We start from the raw sequence: 19,916 nt of genomic DNA, 5'->3' as shown, positions 1-19,916 counted from the left end.
ATGCTGCTAAAAAATCTTTTGCTTAATCTATTAACGTTCCTTCAACAATAGATGAACTTATTGAAGATTGATTATCCTGCTCTATCTATATTAAGTTCTAGATATCTATTGAGTCGTTATACCATTCTGGATTTTATTTTTTATTTTTTGTCGCATGCAACGTGTATGCTGGGAATCCCAACTGTTGAATCGAATGGTTTTACTTGGGAATAAAACCGTTGACATCAACAATTTTCATTGGTAAGATTATTTTTTTTCCTTTTGCTGCGTGAATGAAATGAATCTTCGAATATTTACTTAGTCAGACCCTTTTTTTCCCCATTTGACTGCATGAATTTGTGATTTTAGGAGATTTGTATGCAAAAACCTGCCATGAAGCCATTGGTTTGGCCTTCTCCTGATTACACTCATTTGGCAACAAGCGTTTCTCCTTTCAAATTCGAGTTCGAACTCAAAAATATAGAAATGAAAAATACAAGAATAGACCTCTTGATGGATGGATGAGAAACAAAGCTTGACAGAACAATTGACACCACTCAAATCACAATAGTCCTTGATTTAATCAAACTCCATTTATAAGTCAGTAAAAGTGGGCTATCGATAGCAAATTTTCATACTATAATTACATAATAAAAGAAAATGTTCAACACCATTTCGTGCTCACTGCTTTACAAAAACTTCAAAAGAAGAAAAGCAGAAAAAACCATGAGTTTTATGTTTATCGTGTAACATGATATAACATCACTTTCTTACACACACATTAAAGAGGTGGGGTACACATGTTTTTCTTTCTCTTTCATCATTCCACCTTCTCTCTCCATTTTTGTGTGTATTGGAAACAACACTTAAATCATGTAAGATATAAGTAACACTAATAAAACCCAAAAACCATATATTGGAAAGGCACTTTAATTACTTTTGAACAAGTAGCCAAGACACAAGTAGAAGCTCCTATAGTCATGCAAGGAATAAAAAACACCAGCAGACCAAGAAACCATTAGACCATAACCACCATGACTCTAATTTAGTACCCTAAAATATGCAAGCTGTTTCATCATAACATCTGCAAATGTCAAAAATTTCATTGCAGATGCTGCCGAAGACAGCAAAACATAACCTAAATGACAAGGTACAAATACATATACCCAAACCGAAAACATAATAAAGCTAAATAGTTCAACATGACTCATATAGCTGCCCAATCAATCTCCAAAGAAGGGTACTTCTCCAACCCAAAATTCTCTGTCTCATCCCACCGATTAGAATCCGAGAAATCCAAGAAAGTAACACCGGATTCAGGCGAAGAACAACAGGGTGAAAAAGATTCATCAGACATGGGCCACAACTTTGGGTTCTCGAACTTAACATCCTCGAACTCAGGAAAAACCAATTCTCTGTCATGTATCATCATAATAGGCTTTCTATCTTCAACAGAGGTGCAGGGCTTTTCTACGTTGTTTCCATGTTTATGTGAAATGGCTAAGCTTTCACAAATAGCTTGGAGCTTGGTATCGACCGAGGAAGGGAGAGGCTTGTAATCTCCAAACTCACCGAAAACGTGGGCTCCATGGTGGCGAAGATGAGGGAAATTTAGTCGTGCAAACTCACCCCTAAGCTTATATGCTGCGTTATCATAAGCCAACGCTGCTTCCTCTGCGGTATCAAATGTGCCAAGCCAGAGACGAGTGCGGTTCTTGGGGAGTCTGATCTCAGCGACCCATTTTCCCCAATGCCTCTGTCTCACCCCACGGTACAGTTTTGTTGGTTTCAGTGTAGTGCCAACGTGCTTCATAGGAACGGGTTTTGGTGTGAGGAAGCTAAGGGCGTGTTCGTTTTGGTGCTGCAACTGGGTTGACTTTTTGCGTTGGAGAGAAGCTGTGGCTACGTCAGCCACGTGCTGCTGTTGTTGATGTTGTTGAAGAATGTAGATTTGGGCTTGAATCTGAAGAATTTGTGATGGGGTGAGTTGGTTGAGCCCAAGGGAACTGGTTTGGCTTTGGGAAAACAAGTGGGAAGTGCTGGAGAGGTTGGGATACAAATTGGGGAGAGAATTGGATGAAAATGGAGAACAAGAGATGCTGGAAGGTTGTGATTTCGAGGTGGAAGAAGAGGTAGATGAATCACTTTTCATAAAAGGCTTTAGTGCTTTCATCAGCTCTTCACTATAAGGATCTAAGAATTCCGGTGTCATGTTGCTATTGTAGATATCTATAGCTGTTGCCATGCTTTACAACACAAGAAGAAATTAAGTAAAAACAAGAGAAGGTAATTAAAAAAAAAAAGACTGACAAAGTTACAGGTTTAAAATTAGAACCTGTCTCAATTCCAAAATCAGAGAACAGGTAGAAACAAAACTGCAAGTAATGACTGTAATTGTTTCTTCTTCTTCTTCTTATTTTTTTAATTAAAAACGAGACTTTCACCAAGTTAAAATAAAAACTTAAAAACCTGGATTTCGTCCTGAATCGCCTGACTTTATAAAATTAGAACCTGGGTTTGTTTTGTTTTTCACAAAAAAACTGTGATTAAATTTTTCCAAGACAGAGGACTACAGAGAGGGGCCAAGGAAACGGTGTATTTAAGAGAGAGAGAGAGAGAGCTTTGTTATCTCACTTTTGATTTTGAGTGGCCTCACTTTGGGAGCTTCACTCTTTGCATTCTCATGGTGAACCTTTCTTGATTTATATACGCGTGTTGCGCTCGAAGTTTGTTGATCTGGTGCCGTTCTTTCTTCCTTGGTGAATCACTTGCCTCGTCAACTTGAAGAATACCTTTATTCTTTGATGGCTATCCTATTAAAAAATGACACCTACGCAATACCTTTATCATAAATGACAGACATCCCACCCGAGACATCTATCGTAAACGGAAAGTTTGCTTATGCGTAATTATCTCCTTTAATATTTATTTTTTTGTGTTCAGGCTTGAATCAATTTTTTTTTTGGACAATAACAAGAAATTAAAAACAAAAGAACAGATAACAAGAAAAACAACTAGGCATTCCGCCTTGACCAGCAAACACCAATGGTGTCGCTGTACAATCTTTCTAAGCAACCGTGAGGAGGCTCTTCAAAAATTTGAATTGTCCAGGCGAATCCATACGCGTGAGAAGCTAGCCAGTCCGCCACCGCATTTCCTTCACGATGAATGTGTGAAATATGGACCTGCCAACTAAGATGCAGCATACAAATGATACGATGAACCAATGTTGCAGATGGGTGATTTTGAAGACACCCATTAGTTATCAGATGTTGTGCTGAGAGTGAATCCCCTTCCAACCAAACTTTTCTAAAACCTTTATTCCAAGCCAACTAAAGACCTTCCAAGCAAGCCCACAACTCAGCTTCTAGAGCCATTCCTGAACCTAAGTTCCTGCAAAACCCCACGATCCATGCCCTGAAGCATCACGCAGAACTCCACCGCAATCTGTCTTGAGGCCATTATCCAAGCTAGACCCATCAACATTAAGCTTGACCCATTCCTCTTGAGGGTGAGACCACATTATCAGCCTATCTGCGGGACTTCTCATATGTGGATGTAATCCATTCAACAAAGCTGCAGCTAGTTCCACGATGTTCTTAAAGGCTAAGGCTGATCGACTAATAGCATAAGCATTCTGATACTTCTCTTCAAAGACCCAAGCATTCCTACATTTCCAGATAATCCATGAAAGAATTCCAAACAGGAGAGGCCAATTCTCCTCCAATCCCCAACCACAACTATTGTCCAGATTGAACATCACCCAGTCTTGAAGATTTAGTGCAAAAAAATATTGCCAGTTTGTGCTTTTCACAACCAAGCACCAAGTCTCTTTTGATTTCGGACAATCACGAATGGCGTGGAGGACTGTTTCGCTGTGATAGTTACATCTTGGGCACATATTCGAAGGAGTCATGCGTCTCTGCAGCCTTCGTTTATTAGTCAGAAGCTTTTCACCCACCATTAACCAAAGAAACATACACACTCTTTCTGGTCCCACCCATTTCCAAATATGCTTCCAATCCCATGTCTGAATCAGATTGTCACCGTTATCCAAGATAGTGTAAGTTGACTTCAGGGAGAAAACTCCATCTGTCGTCACATTCCATATGATGCGGTCCCTACCATCATGATCAAAAGGAGGAACTGTGTTCATGATACGATCAATAATGTAATCAGGAAGCATTTGCTGAATGGTATCCCATTTCCAACAACCAGAAGCATCCACATATTCTGACACCTGAAGAAGCTTGTCCTCGTCCAAGATATGAGAGACTGCATGAGATAAAAGTGGACCACTCCCAGTGCCTAATAGAACACGACTATGATCAAGAATGACATTCCAGTGCCTTTTAATCCCTTTCCACAATTGTGAGCTTCCGATTGGAGCGTTTATGTTTTGGATCATAACAGATTCCACCTTATATTTTGATCTTAGGACCTTGGCACACAAAGCATCCGGTTGAGCGAGGAGATTAAAACAAACCTTAATGATGAACGAAGAATTCAATCTCCTCAAAGGAAAAAGATGGAGGCTAAAGGTAAAGGCATCAAGTTTTCTGCTTCTGATAGGAAACTCATTTGTTATATTTGCCACAAGGAATTCACATCCCAGAAAAACATTGGCAGTAATAAAAAATGACAAGTTATTTATGAAAATTGAATACATACATAATTACTGGTCTATTATTTATTTATTTATTTTGGCACTTTGAAATATAAGTACTGGCAGCAGCTAGCACTAACAATCTTCTTCATCCAAGTGCTGGAGCTAGAGACTTACATGATATCTCAGAAATTTCGTAATATCATATCCTTTCTTCTTCTTAATTACTTGCCTCTCAACTCCCTCTTCTTATGGTTAGTTTCTTCTTTTTCTCATACCCTATCTCTTTCTCTTTCTGTTCTCGTTCTTATCCATGTCCACTTTTAAAGCTTAGCTTGTAACTCTCTCTTTTGGTTGCTTTTTTTTTTACTCAGATGGATTGTGATCAACAAAACAACTTCGATGATGGGTTATATAAGGTATTTTGTACATTCTTTACCATTGTTCTTTTCTCAGCAGTAGCTCGATCAATTATTTATTTATTTATTATTTATTCAAAAGGATGAAGATAAGGAGGAAGGGTCAGATGTTGTTGAGAATTTAATGGAAGAGAGAGAGAAGATGAAAAGTTCAGCTTTTGAGTCTTGTGAAGTTGGTGATGAACCAAAGGGTGATGAAGGGACAAATTAGAAACAAGTTCAAGAAATCCACAAGTGTGAATTCTGTTGGAGTGAGTTCAACTCAAGAAATGCATTAGGTGGCCATAAAAGGTTGCACCTTCAAGCTCTAAGGAAAAAGAAGGAGGCTAAAGGTAAAGACATCAAGTTTTCTGCTTCTGATAGGAAACTCATTTGTTATATTTGCCAAAAGGAATTCACTTCCCAGAAAAACATTGGCAGTAATAAAAAATGATAAGTTATTTATGAAAATTGAATACAGACTTAATTACAGGTCTATTATTTATTTATTTATTTTGGCACTTTGAAATATAAGTACAGGCAGCAGCTAGCACTAACAATCTTCTTCATCCAAGTGCTGGAGCTAGAGACATACATGATATCTGAGAAATTTCACAATATGATATCCTTTCTTCTTCTTAATTACTTGCCTCTCAACTCCTTCTTCTTACGGTTTGTTTCTTCTTTTTCTTATACCCTCTCTCTCTCTTTCTGTACTCGTTCTTATCCATGTCGACTTTTAAAGTCTAGCTTGTAACTCTCTCTTTTGGATGCTTTTTTTTTTACTAAGATGGATTGTGATCAACAAAACAACTTCGATGATGGGTTATATAAGGTATTTTATACATTCTTTACCACTGTTCTTTTCTCAGCAGTAGCTCGATCAATTATTTATTTATTCAAAAGGATGAAGATAAGGAGTAAAGGTCAGATGTTGTTGAGAATTCAATGGAAGAGAGAGAGAATATGAAAAGTTCAGCTTCTGAGTCTTGTGAAGTTGGTGATGAAGGGACAAATAAGAAACCAGTTCAAAAAATCCAAGAGTGTGAATTCTGTGGGAGGGAGTTCAACTCAGGAAATGCATTAGGTGGCCATAAAAGGTTGCACCTTCAAGCTCTAAGGAGAAAGAATGAGGCTAAAGGTAAAGGCATCAAGTTTTCTGCTTTTGATAGGAAACTCATTTGTTATATTTGTCACAAGGAATTCACATCCCAGAAAAATATTCGCAGTAATAAAAAATGATAAGTTAATTATAAAAATTGAATACAGACTTAATTTCTGGTCTATTATTTATTTATTTATTTTGGCACTTTTAAATATACGTACTGGCAGCAGCTAGCACTAACAATCTTCTTCATCAAAGTGCTGGAGCTAGAGACATACATGATATCTGAGAAATTTCGCAATATCGTATCCTCTCTAATTCTTAATTACTTGCCGCTCATCTCCCTCTTCTTACGGTTAGTTTCTTCTTTTTCTCATACCTTTTCTCTCTCTCTCTCTTTCTGTACTCGTTCTTATCCATGTCCACTTTTAAAGCCTAGCTTGTAACTCTCTCTTTTGGTTGCTTTTTTTTTTTTTACTTAGATGGATTGTGATCAACAAAAAATCTTTGAAGATGGGTTATATAAGGTATTTTATATATTCTTTACCATTGTTCTTTTCTCAGCAGTAGCTCGATCAATTATTTATTTATTTATTATTTATTTATTCAAAAGGATTAAGATAAGGAGGAAGTGTCAAATGTTGTTGAGAATTCAATGGAAGAGAGAGAAGATGAAAAGTTCAGCTTTTGAGTCTTGTGAAGTTGGTGATGAACCAAAGGGTGATGAAGGGACAAATCAGAAACCAGTTAAAAAAAATCCACAAGTGTGATTTCGGTTGGAGGGAGTTCAACTCAGGAAATGCATTAGGTGGCCATAAAAGGTTTCACCTTCAAGCTCTAAGGAAAAAGAAGGAGGCTAAAGGTAAAGGCATCAAGTTTTCTGTTTCTGATACGAAAATCATTTGTTATATTTGTCACAAGGAATTTACATCCCAGAAAAATATTAGCAGTTATAAAAAATGATAAGTTATTTATGAAAATTGAATACAGACTTAATTGCTGGTCTATTATTTATTTTATTTTTTTGGAACTTTGACATATAAGTACTGGCAGTAGCTAGCACTAACAATTTTCTTCATCCAAGTGCTGGAGCTAGAGACTTACATGATATCTGAGAAATTTCGCAATATCATAACCTTTCTTCTTCTTAATTACTTGCCTCTCAACTCCCTCTTCTTATGGTTAGTTTCTTCTTTTTCTCATACCCTATCTCTCTCTCTTTCTGTTCTCGTTCTTATCCATGTCCACTTTTAAAGCCTAGCTTGTAACTCTCTCTTTTGGTTGCTTTTTTTTTTTACTCAAATGGATTGTGATCAACAAAACAACTTTGAAGATGGGTTATATAAGGTATTTTATATATTCTTTACCATTTTTCTTTTCTCAGCAGTAGCTCGATCAATTATTTATTTATTTATTTATTATTTATTCAAAAGGATGAAGATAAGGATGAAGGGTCAGATGTTGTTGAGAATTCATTGGAAGAGAGAGAAGATGAAATGTTCAGCTTTTGAGTCTTGTGAAGTTGATGATGAACCAAAGGATGATGAAGGGACAAATCAGAAACCAGTTCAAGAAATCCACATGTGTGAATTCTGTTGGAGGGAGTTCTACTCAGGAAATGCAATAGGTGGCCATAAAAGGTTGCACCTTCAAGCTCTAAGGAAAAAGAAGTAGGCTAAAGGTAAAGGCATCAAGTTTTCTGCTTCTGATAGGAAACTCATTTGTTATATTTGTCACAAGGAATTCACATCCCAGAAAAATATTGGCAGTAATAAAAAATGATAAGTTAATTATAAAAATTGAATGCAGACTTAATTTCTGGTCTATTATTTATTTATTTATTTTGGCACTTTTAAATATAAGTACTGGCAGCAGCTAGCACTAACAATCTTCTTCATCAAAGTGCTGGAGCTAGAGACATACATGATATCTGAGAAATTTTGCAATATCGTATCCTCTCTAATTCTTAATTATTTGCCGCTCATCTCCCTTTTCTTACGGGTAGTTTCTTCTTTTTCTCATACCCCCTCTCTCTCTCTTTCTGTACTCGTTCTTATCCATGTCCACTTTTAAAGCCTAGCTTGTAACTCTCACTTTTGGTTGCTTTTTTTTTTTTACTCAAATGGATTGTGATCAACAAAAAATCTTTGAAGATGGGTTATATAAGGTATTTTATACATTCTTTACCATTGTTCTTTTCTCAGCAGTAGCTCGATCAATTATTTTTTTATTTATTATTTATTTTTTCAAAAGGATTAAGATAAGGAGAAAGGGTCAAATGTTGTTGAGAATTCAATGGAAGAGAGAGAGAAGATGAAAAGTTCAGCTTTTGAGTCTTGTGAAGTTGGTGATGAACCAAAGGGTGATGAAGGGACAAATCAGAAACCAGTTAAAGAAATCCACAAGTGTGATTTCGGTTGGAGGGAGTTCAACACAGGAAATGCATTAGGTGGCCATAAAAGGTTGCATCTTCAAGCTCTAAGGAAAAAGAAGGAGGCTAAAGGTAAAGGCATCAAGTTTTCTGCTTCTGATAGGAAACTCGTTTGTTATATTTGTCACAAGGAATTTACATCCCAGAAAAATATTAGCAGTAATAAAAAATGATAAGTTATTTATGAAAATTGAATACAGACTTAATTGCTGGTCTATTATTTATTTATTTATTTTGGCACTTTGAAATATAAGTACTGCAGCAGCTAATGTAAAAACTCGCACCGTTAATTAAGTAAGTTAATTAATTAATTATGTAAAATTAGGAAATAATTTCATAATTGACCCTAATAATTATTATGAGGCTTAAATAAATATAGAGAGTGGTTAATAATGCTGAAAGTCGCTTTTTGGACGAAAAGTGCAGATACCGATTCTGCTACTCGGTATAAATGCGTACCAAAAAAGTATCCCATAAAATTATAATAAGCGCATGTATATTCCTAGAATATTATATAGGACTAGGAAAACAAGTTTCGGGTCAAAATAATAAGAACTGATGCCAGAACTGATACTAGTTATGGAAAAGCGCGTACCGGAAAGGTGTTGCAAAAATTAAAATAAAAATATGAAAAATCTTAGAAAAATGAGTAGGTTCAGATTCAAAAGTTTGGGTTTAAAATACTAAGCGTAGTTATTAATGCTAATACTGTGCGATTAAAACTTAAGCAGCCTATATAAGGCCATGGCACATGATCCTAGGTCAGACTTGTGCACCTCTACGTGAGTTTTTGCTGAGGCTTATGACCAGCCACCTTGCTACTCCCTTTCTTCTTCATTTTCTCACCAAAGACACCACATTTGATCATTGTTTCTCCTCTTGATTAAGTAAACACTTGGGTGTGAGCTCTGGAGAGTGTAAAGGGTGCCTTTTTCTGAGTGGTGAGGGTTGTGTGAGTGTTGGGAAGGGGCTGTTTCTGAGTGGTGAGGGTTGTTTCTGAGTTGGTTGGTGTGGGAGTGCTTCCCTTGGTTGTTGGAGCTCCAAGAAGCAAACTTTGTGAAGAAAGATCCTTGCTTGAGTGCTATTTGTGTGCACCCTTGAAGTCAGTACCTTCGAGCTGACTTGTGAGCTCCAAGAGCACCATTTGTTTATGTTTTAAGATTGGGTAAGCCTTACCATCCTCGAACTTGAGTTTTCTTGATTAAAAATGGAACCTTGATGCATGTATGGATTAAAGTTGATAACTTAACGTTGGGTAATGTTAAACACACCATTAAATGCATTTAAGCTTCTGGAATCATGAAATGAGCCACCTTTAGGAAGGATACCTCGCGAAATGCAGAACTGCATTCTATCGTGAAATATCCGGATATGATATCCGAATATGGGGTCTTCTGATATCCGAATATGGATATCCGGATATGATATTCGGATATGCATATCCGTTTATGATATCCGGATATACCCCCGACAAATATCTGGATTTTCGTGAACAGTGAAGGTACTGTTCATACAGATCTGAGTTATGGGTTTGTGGACCCTAAGTTAATGAAGTTGAACTTCTGTAATAACTTAACTAAGTCTGAATCTAAGTGATTAAGGGCTTGTAGCTTTGTGAGAAGCATTAAGACGTAAAACGTAAAGGAGAAGCGTTGTCTTTATGTATAAGCTTATGTGCTATGATTATTGATGATGAATTAGTGTACAAATAGATTGTGATTGTGCTGTTTGTGGGCCTTGAGCGGTGTGTGGACTCTTGGTTTGGATAGCTAGCTTACAAGGTAAGCTTTCGTGTACTCGGTTTAGCCATTGTCTGTTCCACCATGTCCCATGGGGGGATGGTTATATGCATGATGTGTTTTCATGTATTGTTTTGTTGAAATGCTATTGAACTGTTAAGTGCAAATGCTATATGATATGTATGTGGTGTTCTGTCTAAACAAGAAGCCATGGGGGGTCCTGTGGGCGGGTACAACATGGGCTGGTATTATGTGGGTAATAGAAGTATTCCTGCATTTCTCTGATCAGTAGAATAGTTATAACACACATGACATGAATATCTGTTGCATTGCACTGATTTTGGATCTGATATTGAATTACTGCTTTTAGAACTTATATTGCACATGTAAGTGAGCTTGGGGTGAAAAATCTTTGAGGACCCCTTTTCTTACTGAGATTTCTTGTTAAAGATCTCACCCCACGTTTGGGGCACATATTTCAGGTTCAGGTAACTCTGGGGTTGATTCCTCTAGCGGCAAGAGGCCGGAGCTTAGTTGACTATATACTTGTTGTATGCTGACATGACTGGATATTGGATGCTACTTATGTTTCTTGTTCTTTATCATGATATTGAGTTGAGACTGCTGTTGGGCTTTGTTGCCTTATTTGGTGAGCATGGGGATTGTCCACGCCACGTTGATTGACTATATCTTAGTTTAGCTTGGTGTATTAAGAATGTATCAGGATTATGTCCGGACTACGTGTTGTAGTTCCGTGATTTTAGATACTCACAGTTATTTATATATGAGGTATTCTAGTTATTGTTGAATTGCAATTACATACAGGCGATGTTTTTATGAAAATGATTAAGTAATCAACTTGGCTAAGTATAATGACGTCATAATTGAATAGAAAAAGATATTCCGTATTTTTAAATTAGGCGTGGCTTAATACAATGACATGATAAAAAACTGGGTTAACACAGGGTGTTACAGCTAGCACTAACAATCTTCTTCATCCAAGTGCTGGAGCTAGAGACATACATGATATCTGAGAAATTTCGCAATATCATATCCTCTCTTCTTCTTAATTACTTGCCTCTCAACTCCTTCTTATTACGATTAGTTTCTTCTTTTTCTCATACCCCCTCTCTCTCTCTCTTTTTTTGCACTAGTTCTTATCCATGTCCACTTTTAAAGCCTAGCTTGTATCTCTCTCTTTTGGTTGCTTTTTTTTACTCAGATTATTATGATCAACAAAACAAGTTCGATGATGGGTTATATAAAGTATTTTATACATTCTTTACCATTGTTCTTTTCTCAGCAGTAGCTCGATCAATTATTTATTTATTATTTATTTATTCAAAAGGATGAAGATAAGGAGGAAAGGTCAGATGTTGTTAAGAATTCAATGGAAGAGAGAGAAGATGAAAAGTTCAACTTCTGAGTCTTGTGAAGTTGGAGATGAACCAAAGGGTGATGAAGGGACAAATCAAAAGCCAGTTCAAGAAATCCACAAGTGTGAATTCTTTGGGAGGGAGTTCAACTCAGGAAATGCATTAGGTGGCCATAAAAGGTTGCACCTTCAAGCTCTAAGGAAAAAGAAGAAGGATAAAGGTAAAGGCATCAAGTTTTATGCTTTTGATAAGAAACTCATTTGTTATATTTGTCACAAGGAATTCACATCCCAGAAAAATATTGGCAGTAATAAAAAATGATAAGCTATTTATGAAAATTGAATACAGACTTAATTGCTGGTCTATTATTTATTTATTTAGTTTGGCACTTTTAAATATAAGTACTGGCAGCAGCTAGCACTGACGATCTTCTTCATCCAAGTGCTTAAGCTAGAGACATACATGATATCTGAGAAATTTCGCAATATCATATCCTCTCTTCTTCTTAATTACTTGCCTCTCAACTCCCTCTTCTTATGGTTAGTTTCTTCTTTTTCTCATATCCTCTCTCTCTCTTTCTGTACTCGTTCTTATCCATGTCCACTTTTAAAGCCTATCTTGTAACTCTCTCTTTTGGTTGCTTTTTTTTTTTACTCAGATGGATTGTGATCAACAAAACAAGTTCGATGATAGGTTATATAAGGTATTTTCTACATTCTTTACCATTGTTCTTTTCTCAGCAGTAGCTCGATCAGTTATTTATTTATTATTTATTTATTCAAAAGGATGAAGATAAGGAGGAAGGGTCAGATGTTGTTGAGAATTCAATGGAAGAGAGAGAAGATGAAAAGTTCAGCTTCTGAGTCTTGTGAAGTTGGTGATAAACCAAAGGGTGATGAAGGGACAAATTAGAAACCAGTTCATGAAATCCACAAGTGTGAATTCTGTTGGAGGGAGTTCAACTCAGGAAATGCATTAAGTGGCCATAAAAGGTTGCACCTTCAAGCTCTAAGGAAAAAGAAGGAGGCTAAAGGTAAAGGCTTCAAGTTTTCTGCTTTTGATAGGAAACTCATTTGTTATAATATTTTAGTAATTTTTTAAATTCGAATTTTAAATTTGATAGGTGAGAAGATAATTCAACATTCTTTGGTAGTAAACAATGTAATATCTCATTATTTTTTATATGGATAATTATTAAATTTATTAATAATATTTATTATTATATCTATTAGGATTAATTAATTTTTTGGATCTACAAATGAACCAAAGATTATTTTGTTAGAAGCTTTAAAAAATAAGTTTTAATACAAAAATTAAGTTAAAAAACCTTATTAGTTAGTGTATAAATAGGATGTGTTACTGTACATTTTCCATTGTAATAAGCTTCTGTGCACATTTTTTTTTTTTGTTTCTGTCTGTTTATCTTCTTCATCTTCTTAAATTGTTCTTCTATATAATTTTACCCATTATTTATACATTTATTTTCTACTTCATGTTTGTTGATCTTCCATATTCATTATTATGTACTTTATTGGGTGAATTGTTTATAGGGAAAGGTTCAAAAAAATCCTGTACTATTGTTTTGAATCACTATTAAGATAAAAGAAAAAATTAAAATTAAAATAAAATAAAAAATAGAACAAAAAGAAATTATAGTTATGAATTTTAATATTTTTTGTTTTTTTGTTTTTATTCTTGATTTATATAGTGAAAACTTGGAGATGAGCATGCAATATATGGTGGTATATAATATATTTAAAAGTTATACTTTAGCATTTATTTAATTATTGATTTTTAAATTATTTTCGATTCAACATATCGTATGGTATCATGTTTTTATTGTCCAACTCTTTTAATAATTTAAAGAAAAATATTAAAAACTATAAATATATTTTATTAATTTTTTTAGGATTTAAGGTTTTAATATAAATATAAAAAAGATTTGTTTACCAAAAAAAATAAAAATTCTAACCATAGTTTTTGAATTCATCCTAATATATTAAATTAAAGTATAATAGTTCAAAAATAAGAAATTATTATTTTATTTTCTAACAAATAATAATACATATTATTTGGAGAGAGAGAGGGGGGAAGATAGAGAGCTTTGTTATCTCACTTTTGTTTTTGAGTGGCCTCACTTTGGGAGCTTCACTTTTGCATTCTCATGGTGAACCTTTCATGATTGTATACGCGTGTTGTGCTTAGGGTTGGCAAAACAGGCCAACCCGACTCAACTCGCGTTCAACTCGAAAAAAATGAGTCGGGTTAGGGTTTGCTCGAAAAATAAACGAGACAGAAAACTCAACCCAACCCGACCCGAGTTGGGTTAGGGTTGGCTCGCGGGTTAGCTCGAAAAAATAGAAAATAAAATAAAATTTCATTGATGCTATAACTTCTAAATTTTTTTCCTAAATTATTAATTCATTCAATACAAAGACATTATACAGATAAACCATAGAAAATTTTGCATTTGGACTTGGACTTATTGGCAGTTGGCACCACATTCACACTGTCACACATACTATAGAAAATGTCCTTAATGCACGATTTTGGACTTATTGGCAGCTGCAGAGTATTTTTGTTTGGGTCTTTGAAATTTGGATTTTAGGTTTTAGCTTTCCACTTTACCTTAATTAATTTTTATACTTTTATATTAACAAAAAAACCATAACCCGCGAGCCAACCTATTTGACCCGTGAGTTGGCTCGATTTTTTTCGAACTGAAACGAGTCGGGCTGACTCGAGTTACTAACTCATTTTCTCTAACCCAACTCGGCCCATTTTAGCCGGGTTACGAGCCAACCCGATGGGTTGGCTCATTTTTGCCAAGCCTAGTTGCGCTCGAAGTTTCTTCTTCTTCTTCTTTTTTGCTGTGACTCAACTAGTGGTGGATTTCACATTTAAAAAAAAAAGATTTACTCGTAAATCGAAGAGTCACAACATAAGAATTGAATTTTCATGCAACATGAGAAAATATTTTTCCATAATTTATTTGACAAGGTCTCAATTATTTTTTATACTTTTTCTCTTAAAGATTTAAACAAATTTATTAGATAAAATAATATAGCTTTGCCTTATGATTTTATTTTCTAGTTTGCAAATTCATCCTTTAATTAATATTTATTCCAAATTGATTATCTGCGTTATTAAATTATAAGTTTTTCTTGAAAACTAACTTCGCACGTCCTTTCGAAAGCTACCTCTGCTAGCGTCATTACCTCAAATGGCAAAACTTCATTGGTATAATGTAGAAGTAGTTATGTAGAAATAATTCAAGAGAGTGTTAAAGGAAGTAGCTTTTAAGAAAACATTGTATTAATTTAATAAATTACGAATTTTTTGGATGCATAAAAAATGAAAAGATAAATTTCATAATTCAAAATTAGAGAGATGAAAATATGCTTTTAATCAATTATTTAATAGAATGTTCATAGTTAATAATTCATTGATTCTGAAGTACTTTTTTCCCAACATAATTTTACAATTAATTTGGTAATTATTATTTCACAATCAATTTGACTTATTTATGTCATAAGCAAAATTCGACAAATAATCGCTTTTAAATTTTGATGTCCAAGTAAACTTAAACATCTTTATTTTTAGCATCAAACTTCACTATTTTTTAGTTGTTTCGTTAAAAAACTTATGATTCTATACAATGAAATAATTCAACATTTATTAAAAACATAAAAATGAATTTATCTCATCATATATTATGTAAAATTTTTAATTAACTTGTTATCCGATATATATTTATAAAAAAGTTAACGTACGTTATGCTGACATTATTAATATAAATATAATCAAAATATATTACCAACAAAAATAGAAAATTTAAATTAAATTAATATTTTTAAGTTGTTTTTATTGAAACTCATAAGAATAAGATGAAAAGATAACTTCTTTTATAAATAAGTAATATATATATATATATATATATATATATATATATCATTTATTAAACCAACAATTACATTATAATAATATTTTAAAGTGTTTATCTAATTGATATTATAAATAAAGTCAAAAATATAATAATTATCATAAAAAATTATTAAAATGCTTGCACTGCATGCGTTGTTTTGTCACTTGAATCACTAGTGTATTACCCATGCGATGCACGGAGAAAAAAATTGGTTTGTTTGTTTTGTAAAAGTTAATGACAAAAAAAAATTTGAACTAGAAGAATAGAGTTACGACCGTTAGTAATATCATGTAACAGTTGTCTATTGCAGCTCAACTCATTCTATATATTGCTTATTTCAGAAAGGTTGTATGTTTAAAAATCAAAAATAAAAAATAATAATAAACCGGACTCAATCGCGTACAAATGAATAATTATCTCATTGTGGGAAATGAGATAAATGACGAGGAAAACTTACTTGACAACGGGGAGGCAGAAAACGAAAACATATTTTACACAGAATATTGATAAAGTGAATTAGATATGAACATATTAATACGAAACAACTTTCAAGGATAATAATTGGGTCGTACCAGTCAATGGAAAGGATGCATCACAATAGGTAGCGTAGGAATTACATAAGATATTATTAAAACAACTTATGTTTCTTCTCTTTTGCGAAAGAGTTTTGGAAAGCATTAGTTGTGAAAATGTACCACAATAATTCTTGATATCACTGATAGACTTCCTTTCCGTCTCTTTCAAAAAATTATTTTCAAAAGAATATGAGGATTGACTGGACAACTAAGTCAACCTCAGACTGCTTTCTATCGCCTCAGACGAAAGCCTATAACGTAAATATATAGAATACAATCAAAAGGTATACTAAAAAAAATGCTTCATAAGGAGAAAAATATATACCACATTTTTTTAAAGTCCATAATCCCCTGTACATTTGAATCCTAAACAATCCTTGTCGTATATTTTGTATTCGTTATTCCTATTTTACCTATACAATTAAGAAAACATAATAGAGGGATATACAGAAAAAAAAAAAAAACGAGTATAACGGAGTCAAGAAATGAAACATTAAATGAGATATGCAGAAAAGTACCCCTAAAAACCTTTATCCTTGCAAGTTGAGCTATTATCACATTTTGAGGAGACTAATAAATTGCCAAGAAAGTTTGCACTTCATCTATATAATGCTCCAATAAAGTGCACTCAAGCTTGTGACCCCTATTTTTGCAGTGGTTGTAAGAATCATGTTATGTATTAAGTGTAACATTTAACCAAGAATCAATATATATTTTATTTTGACTTTATATAAATACATGAGGTTGTCAAGCTCCACCACAACCATTTTTGTCTTCCTACCGAAAATAATATGCTCACAAACTTTCCCAATTCCTGACAGTAAACTGATGACATCTACAAAATAAAGAAGTTGGATATATGATAATATAATAATCAAAATAACATTTTGATTAATCTCAGAGACAAAATATATTACCTATTGAATAAGGACAATTAGGTGATTCTTTCTCAATGATGTCAAAATCAACAAAATTGAATCTATTGTAGAAGTATTAACATCAACAGTTGATTTAACATCCGTTCTCAAGTTGAAAGATAGAAGATAATCATGTCTGGTTGGCCTGAAATTATCACTATTTAATCCAACTCCAATTTTTTTTGATAAAATAGACAACCTTCACAAGTTTTTTCCGAACCTGTAAAGAACATTTGACAGTAGCATGGTTCCTTCCACTCTACAATAATGCACACATTAGTATAGTAATGAAAACCAAATAATATCACAATAGAGCCGCAAACAGGAAAAAGCGAAAAAATATTACATGTTCATCTAATAGAACCATCTCCATATTATCGTCAAAATATTTACGATGAAAATTAGGAACTTTTCAAATCCTAACCACCCTAACTTTAATCCTCCATTTCTCTTTGGTAGTATTAAGATCCTTTATAAAATCGTATTTTGAGTGCAAAACAAATGTTGTATTAGATAATACAGAAGAATAGATGAGAATACGAAGAAGATAGGCATACATAACCAATTTGCAAAAGCAACAAATGAAAATATGCAGCAGCATGCATCTTATTTATACACGAACCAAAAATGTTTTTCCAACTGATTTTTCTTGTATTTAAACGTATTTTTAATTTTTAATTTGATGCATTTTTTAATTGACCGAAACAATTAAGACCAAATAACATATTAATAATAATAATTATTATTATTACAATTACAAATAACACTTTCGATTAAATATACTTAACATTTCTCATTCCCATATAAAAAGTAGTGGGGCATTAATACAGTTGTCTGTCATCAAATAATGTTGAACTCTTTTTTCACCTATATGTTTAAAATTTGAATTTTAAAAAAATAGTGGTATATTAATACACATATTTGCCACCAATTAATGTTGAACTATTTTCCCACCTATATGAACTTAAATTTTGAATTTTGAAAAAGTTACTAAAAAAAAAACATTTTAAATGGTTTAAGTGTGAATACAAAGTGAATATTGAAAGAGAGAGCAACACAAGAACAAAGTTTCCAAAGGATGGTTTTCCTTTTGTATAGTTGTAAGAGATTAGCTTACTCTGAATTTTAGTTGGGATTCATTATATTTTTTTATAATATATTTCACATGATTTTTATTATTCAATAAAAATACTAAAAAAAAAGTAATTATAGTCAACATTTTAAAATATGAAAATTATTATATTTTTATTTAATGATTAAAAACTATTGAGATGGAATTTCAAAATTTTTAAATATTTTGTATACATAAAAAAATGTTAAATTTAAAATTGATTAGATGTATTCTTATGATATAATTTAAAATTTTAAATATTACTTATTCCAATTTTTTAGAAATATTAAATTTTAAAATATTTATATTTTAAAATTTAATATTATATTTCTATTTATTTATATATTATATTTTTTAACTTGTGCCTTGAATACTAAGTTAACAAAATTCTTGAAATTGTTCATCTTAGTTGAGCCCCAATATCGTGGAAGGCCGAATTACTTCGGTCACTGTTATTAAATTCGACTCGGGAATCGACCCAGTTGAGGTACTAGGTCACTAGTCGAACCGATTGACCCGGATATATATAAATATATATATATAAATATGAACATATAAATTCAATTATATTCTCCATATTTAAAATGAAGTAAACAAAGTTCACTAAAAAACATGAAGCATAAATAAATAAAAATACACGCTATTAATATGTCAATTTAAATTGCAACTCAGTATCCCCATAAACATACTTCTCAATAAACATTGAACTCATATTTTTCAAATTCAACTATATTAAAATGACATATGTCACATTCTTTTAAATTATTATTCAACAAATTGCTTCAGTGTTGGAAGCTAAAATTTGAGATCAAAGAGTATACTAGCAAATAAAATAACAAAAAAAAAATTAAAATGAGTTCTACATTTTTCTGACAAGATGAAATAATTTTGGTTTTTTTTTTAAATGCATGACCCGATCGGGTCACGGGTCACTGGTTTTGACCGGATCGATGCATGACCGTTTCAATGCTTAACCCGAATCAGTTCAATGACCGATTCACCGAATTTTGGATCGGGCCGAGTTTTACAACAATGCTTCGGTGCGACTTAATGACACAACAATTAAAATTCATCAATAACTATGACGTGTGTTCGGAAGTAAGAGCAAAAAAAAAATTAATCCAAGTGGCACTGAATAAAAGATCTCTCCGTGAAAGGATGCAAACTCGTGATAATTTTGTGGAGGGCTTTATTAATCTCCATCAATAGGAGAGAAGTATCTCCTACCACTCTCACAATCATGTGGTGGGACCCGCATAGTTATAAAATAAAAAAATAAAAAATAAAAAAGCTCAAGGATCGATGTCTCTATAGGAAAATAAACCTATCTCCTATGGCATAAGAATAGTTTTTTCCTTTTGTGGATGGGATAATTTATTTATTATTGATCGTGTAAAGAATTAACTTAACCAAAAAAAATTTAAGAGCCCATTAATAGTTGATATTATTCTCGAACAATCCCTCACGTAAGAGCCTTTTAAACTTTAAGCATAAATATTACACAGATCAAATTTTTGATTTACTTTCTGTTTATTTAATTCCATTAGAAAGTGGGATCAATAAATATCGAACTCGTGTGAAGCTCTGGTACCATGTAAATATAAGAGTCTTGGTGTCACAAATATATTCCTCATCGTCTCAATTTAATTAATAATTAATTTAATCTTGTGAAGTTTCTTAATGCATCCTTCAAGTCCAATAAAGTTTCATATGAGAGACCGTATTAGAGAAATATAAACTCATTAACATAATTT

The 19,916-nt window shown here is 33.1% G+C and overlaps 2 protein-coding genes across 3 annotated transcripts in view; one reads left to right on the top strand and one right to left on the bottom strand.

Moving 5' to 3' along the window:
- Positions 1–665: 665 nt before the first annotated feature.
- On the bottom strand, positions 666–2,704 carry LOC133290237 (ethylene-responsive transcription factor ERF060-like). Of its 2 annotated transcripts, XM_061488314.1 has the most exons (3): positions 2,094–2,704; positions 1,925–2,015; positions 666–1,837 (listed from the first exon to the last, which is right to left on the bottom strand). In XM_061488314.1, exons 1-3 carry the CDS (start codon positions 2,222–2,224, stop codon positions 1,187–1,189), a joined length of 873 nt encoding a protein of 290 aa, XP_061344298.1. In that variant the 5' UTR covers positions 2,225–2,704; the 3' UTR covers positions 666–1,186. The 2 variants fall into 2 exon arrangements, with proteins under 2 accessions (XP_061344298.1, XP_061344292.1); XM_061488308.1 differs by having other exon boundaries at positions 677–2,702.
- A 3,227-nt stretch (positions 2,705–5,931) lies between these two features.
- The window catches only part of LOC133290039 (uncharacterized), a 34,371-nt gene continuing 20,386 nt past the window's right edge, over positions 5,932–19,916 (top strand). The window contains exons 1-3 of the mRNA XM_061488089.1: positions 5,932–6,124; positions 8,349–8,629; positions 11,614–11,854. Of these exons, the coding sequence (XP_061344073.1) occupies positions 5,932–6,124; positions 8,349–8,629; positions 11,614–11,854 (715 nt within the window). The remainder of the gene's footprint in view (positions 6,125–8,348; positions 8,630–11,613; positions 11,855–19,916) is intronic.

Source organism: Gastrolobium bilobum, unplaced genomic scaffold, assembly GCF_033153095.1.
Source record: "Gastrolobium bilobum isolate Gb01-03AN ecotype WA unplaced genomic scaffold, APGP_CSIRO_Gbil_v1 utg4377, whole genome shotgun sequence".
NCBI classification, from domain to species: Eukaryota; Viridiplantae; Streptophyta; class Magnoliopsida; order Fabales; family Fabaceae; genus Gastrolobium; species Gastrolobium bilobum.
The sequence above is the reverse complement of the archived record's forward strand: the minus strand, read 5'-3'. Positions and strand labels throughout refer to the sequence as shown.

Excerpts from the sequence above, each read along its gene's own strand:
- LOC133290237 (XM_061488308.1), bottom strand. The coding sequence starts at position 2,224 with ATGGCAACAGCTATAGATATCTACAATAGCAACATGACACCGGAATTC.